This window comes from Centroberyx affinis, unplaced genomic scaffold, assembly GCF_046629955.1.
Source record: "Centroberyx affinis isolate AG114_WGS23_722 - 3 ecotype Tasmania unplaced genomic scaffold, CSIRO-AGI_Caff_v1 ptg004742l_1, whole genome shotgun sequence".
Classification (NCBI taxonomy): Eukaryota; Metazoa; Chordata; class Actinopteri; order Beryciformes; family Berycidae; genus Centroberyx; species Centroberyx affinis.
Genome location: NW_027282295.1, coordinates 27,501 through 32,902, shown reverse-complemented (window position 1 = coordinate 32,902; position 5,402 = coordinate 27,501). Strand labels below are relative to the sequence as shown.

At 41.3% G+C, this 5,402-nt stretch overlaps 1 protein-coding gene across 3 annotated transcripts in view; it reads right to left on the bottom strand.

Annotated features, from left to right (window-relative positions):
- Positions 1 to 2,228: 2,228 nt before the first annotated feature.
- The window catches only part of fa2h (fatty acid 2-hydroxylase), a 28,352-nt gene continuing 25,178 nt past the window's right edge, over positions 2,229 to 5,402 (bottom strand). For all 3 annotated transcript variants that reach the window (XM_071544986.1, XM_071544984.1, XM_071544985.1), the window contains 2 exons: positions 5,290 to 5,402; positions 2,229 to 4,867 (listed from right to left, as the gene is read on the bottom strand). The exon at positions 5,290 to 5,402 is cut by the window's right edge and continues 140 nt beyond it. In XM_071544986.1, the coding sequence (XP_071401087.1) occupies positions 4,800 to 4,867; positions 5,290 to 5,402 (181 nt within the window). In that variant the 3' untranslated portion in view covers positions 2,229 to 4,799. The remainder of the gene's footprint in view (positions 4,868 to 5,289) is intronic.

The following is a 5,402-nucleotide window of genomic DNA, read 5'->3' as shown; positions in this document are numbered from 1 at the left end:
CCCTGGACTGCAGGGTGTGGAGGGTTGTTTGGTTTACATCGAGGCTCCTCCCTCCTGGCTGCTCCCTCCCAGACTGCTGCTACTGCAGCCCCAGGTCCTACTGCTCCACCCGCCTCTGCTCAGTCAGTAGTGAAGTCAGGATCACACGCACCTAAAGGCCCTGCAGTGCAACTACAGTTCTGTCTGAACGTTTTGTCTGAGATGCTTTCTCAGAATGATCTCAGACTTATGAGGTCTTCTTTCAGAATTATGAAAAAATATGTCATTAATTAGAAAAAAACAGGGCTGGTTTTTATTACATATAATCATTACATACATAGTTATATCACGTTCACTGAACATGTGGCACTGTTCGTACTTCCTTTCCTCTAACCTAATATAAAGCGTAATTTTTGCCAGTTATAGCTGACAAAATACTTCAGGTCTAGGCATGTAAATCTTGATATGCATAAATTGATAAGACTGATTTTTCCAGTCATATGTACTGTGAGTTGGAAAACAATGAAACTGTTGACTGAAAAACAAACCATTGTATAAGGTGTTGATGTGCATGTTATGGGCAGTGTTTTCAGCAAAAGTCTGACACAGCAAAACACTACATATGGACATTTCCCAAGCCACATAACTGAAATAAACAGGAAAATATTGAGGTGATGAAGTTTACTTTCTTATTGCTGGGTAATTTCATATTTAGGTTACCACAAATTCCTTCAACTATTATTATTATAATTACTATAATAATAATAATATATACTATAAATTATTACTTTCAAATTTCACACAAAAAAGTTCAATTGACTCTACAATGATGCCACAGGTAATCAGTCAAGGTCAGAAAGCAAGCTAATAGCAAAGACTACAATTCCCAAAATGGCTTATCCATAGCTGGATCCATAGCTATCTATGATCTCGTAGTCCAATAAGTCACTTGGTAATTTGGTAATGTTTCTTTCTGATTTGGTGCATAAACCTGTAATCTGAACACAAACAATAGCCAATAAGGATTTGAGATTTGAAGAAAATACAACTGTTTTAACTTGTGGTTTTGTTGTTATGATATCAAAAACTGAAATGTCCATAGGACCTTGTGGGATTCATACAGTGAGGACAATACACTAAGATGTAGGCCCAGATCATTACCCAGTACCAAACTTGACACAATCAAAACTGTGCATTCTTTGCCACGCTGCGGTGACATATTCACTGCTGCCTGCAGCTATATTTTATATCCCTTTACCTTTAATGATGCCTTTGACCAAGAAGTGGTAAAGTAATGAAAACCTTTTTGTGTCACCGAATCTTTAGCACCGTCATCACCCAGATATTGACTGGGAGGGTGCACTGACGACCCCTGAGACCTCAGATACTGGAGTTCAGGCCCAGAATTCGAGTCACCGCTCTCTGATGAAAATATGACAGTGCTTCAGGCTGTGACTGATCCTCTGACCCCTCCAGGTCACTCTGCACAATACTAAGTCGCAGCCACGCATTATTTTATTAACATGAGATGTCACCAGAGGGGCTCCGTAGTATGCTGGCAGCACTGTAGCGTGCTAATGTATGCCAGATGTGGAGGCAGTGTATGCCAGTTCCAACCATCAGGTTAAGTCACGTGAAAAAATAACTTGTTATGACGAGAAAACGTCATAACAAGGTGTTTTTTGTTTGGTCGTGATAACGAGATAATTAAGTCGTTACGACGAGAAAACGGTGTTTGTTTTGTAGTCATAACGAGATAAGTCCTTATGACGAGAAAACAAGTGGTTTTGTAGTGATAACGAGATAATCAAGTCGTTATCTCGACATAACAAAACAGAAAAAAAATGTTTATGTATGTCCTCTATGGACTGTCATAAATGTAAATGGGTAGGGAATGGAAAACACATAATGCATGTCTGTCATATAAAGCATTCATAAAAAAATAACATTTATAGGGTACAGAGATAATTGGCTGCTATCGACTGTAGCCTACAGAAAAAAGACTATAAAAGTCTGAGTAGCTAGTAAAATGTATATCCCAGTTCTCCTTAATGACATCTGTAGTCTACAGTATGAGTGGTGGGAACCAGTGTTTGCCTTTCAGCTTTTGTTTGTCACAGAAAGATGAACTGAAAGCCACTGCATTAGCTAATCCTTTGAATAAATAACGGACATAGAACAAAAAGTACCAGGACAGGCAGACATCAGAAATATACAGACATTTATTTACAAATACATCTGCATTTGCATAGACATTTAAAATTCCAAAATAAAAGTTATAAGATATGGTAAACAGATTCAGGAAACATTATTTTACGCTGCATAATTTAGCACAAGGAAAATTTCACATGTCAGAATCAAAGCTTAGAAGTTGTTGTTTTTTATTCTTTATCATATAAATATACATAAATAATATCTGTATGTACTACTTTATTCCAACAGGTGGAATCTTTTCACTTTGCCAAGCACCCGTCACAATCATTACTCATTATTATTATTATTCTTTCATCATCATTGTCTTCATCATCAGCATCTCCTCTATCATTATCAATATCACAAAATATTTTTTGGTTCTTTATGAAGCGATGTCTTTGTGGTACACTTCATCATACCATAGTCATCATTTCTTCTTCATGGGTAAAAACAATGGCTTGAACATTCATCATCAGCTGCATTGTGTAGCATAAGACAGACAGCGTCGTGCTTTTAAATCAGCTGATATCTGTGTTGTATATAATATTTGGTGTTAAATTAGTATGATCCCAACCCAACAAGCCCTTGTGAATGCTATAAAAAAAACAGTTTTAATAGACAGTGATACAATTTTTTGGTGAGACAGCCTCACTCAAGGCTTTTCTGGTGAATTAGTTATTGCTGCATTGAATGTGTACAAAAAGCAATATAAATGGAATCACCCTTCTGACTTACTGACTTTTACTCTTTTTCCAAAAAGCTTAAAAATATCTGAAAACAGATTTTGTATATTTGTACATATGTAAAAATTTATGTACATTATATTATGTCAGTGTGAGTCTTCAAACTAGAAAAATTGAATAAAAATGTATTTTTTGAAGTAGCAAATTCGCACTGAAGTAAATGGGTTTGAATCAAGTTTGTTCAGCTTTAGTCGTCGGCGTGGTTACCGGCTGTTTAGAGAGTGTCTGAGGATCCGCCGGTCGCTATCAGGACCCCCTGCTGTCCAGTCAGATGCCTGATCGATCGTCATCCTGTGGGGGATCTGCAGGGCCACCTAAACCAGTGTTTGGCAAAGACTGGGGTGGGACCCGAAGGTTGAAACCCACCTTAACTTCATTTGTCACATAGCTGACCCAGTGACCTTTGACCCCCGGATCCCCACAGCAGGAAGTCTGATAGGCCGGCCTCATGCCTTCAGCTCTCTGACACCGTGACAACACGCTTCCATCCATCCATCTATACCTCCATCTCCCCACTCACGCTCTTCTTCACCTTCCCAATCCATTCATTCATCCATTCACTCATCTTCCCCTCTATCTAATTGCATCTACCCATTCATCCATCGTCTGTCTGTCGTTCTCTTCATCTAACCGATAAGAAAACATCGACTCTCTCTGACAACGTAAAGCCTGTGCAATGAAGGGAGAAACACCTCCTCTTCTGTACAAAACACATTACAAAATCATTTCTAACACATCAGCTGTATCATTAATGAAAAAAAGAAAGAAAAACGGAGGAAATACGACAACAAAATATACGTCTCCAAAGTGGTTTCAAACATTTAGAGCACCGCGTTATATTGCCTTCTCACTTTTGCAGCTATTATGATGATTAATAAGTTAAATCTAAGCTGTCAGATGAATCTCAGCACATCCAAATATCTGAAACCAAATGTTCAATATTTCCTGTTACAGAAACACAGTGAATAAAACTCTTACAGTGTGCTGATGCTCCTGCGGTGTGAGATGTAGCAACGTGGCTAGGTAGCTTTAGACCTGTGAGCTGGGACCGGGGGGCTTAGCATAAAGATGGGCTGCTTTTCCTGAGTTGGCTGCATGAACCTGGCAAGAGAGTGTGGACTGGGGGGGGCTCGTTTGCTCTCTCTCTCTCTCTCACACACACGCTCTCTCTCTCTCTCACTCTCTCGTCCCCATCCTTCTCCTCTGTCAGTCTTCTACGTTCACCCGCCTTCTATCACTTCCTTTTCTCTCTCTCTCCCACAGTGATGCGAGGCTGGGACAGTGTGTGTTTGTGTATGTGTATATGTGTGTGTGTGTGTGTGCGCATATTTGCTGTTGTCGAGCTTTTCAGGAACGAAGAAAAGCAGCTTTGTTTTTAGCTTGGATACCATGCATTTTTTTTTAAATTTATCTAATATGTGGCTGCGTGTGTGTGCTTATGTTTGTGTGTGTGTGTATCCCTCTCTTTCCCTCCATGAACTCGCCTCCCAGCTGTGACATTATGGAGATCGATCGGCTACCGGGTGATGACTGACGGGTGAGTTTTGTCTAGCGGGGGAGAGGGGAAAAGGGGGGGGGCGGGGTTATGATAATGGCACAGGTGTGCTATACAGAACAGAACAGTACAAGTAGAGAATGTGTGGCTGGCGGGGATCAAGCAGTGGGCCGATGTGCGTTATGGCATGCAGAGGCGGACCGGTTGCAGTGGGCTGTCACAAACTGGATCTTCCTGCCTTGTGGAAGCTATGGCTGCGGAGACTGAAGACGGGGGGGTTTTGGCTGCGGGGGGGGGTTATGGCATGCGGGCGGCTTGCTAAGGAAGGGGGGGGGGGGCGATGATACAAAAAGTCCTGCGGCCCTTTTTTCGGTCGAGCCGTTCCCGCTCTAGAACTTCTCGTCGGGGATGACTGTGTTGAAGGGGTAGTCCCAGAACGTGGAGGTGATTCCAAAACCTGCATGGAGAAATAAAGATGATAAAGACAGATGGGTGAGAGAGGCAGATTGATAGAAAGACAGCACAAACCTTCACTAGCGCTGAACAATTCTCCAACTTGCTGTTACACCCAAAACATCATTCTTATCACTTTAATTTTGAGTGAAATTGATTTCTTCCCTGTACAGACCATTATGATTTGGAATCAAGTCTCCATCTGCTGGTTTCATAGTTATGGCTAAAAAACAACAATCGTCTGATAGTGGAAATCCCAGATCCGGATCACCACCAAAATCGAATCAGTTGTTCGTTTGCCCAAGGCCGATCTGTCCACAAAATTTCATGGAAATCCATTCATAAGTTTTTGAGATCTCCTGCTGACAGACAGACAATCTAACAGGGGTGAAAACTTGAATGTCATGGTTTTTCCCCTCTCCTCACCTGCTCTCTGGTGCTCAAAGTGGTGTTTGACGTGGTAGGCCTTCAGGCTGTACAGGTACGAGCCCCTCTTGGGCGAGCCGTAGTGAAGGTAGTAGTGGATCATGTCGTAGACC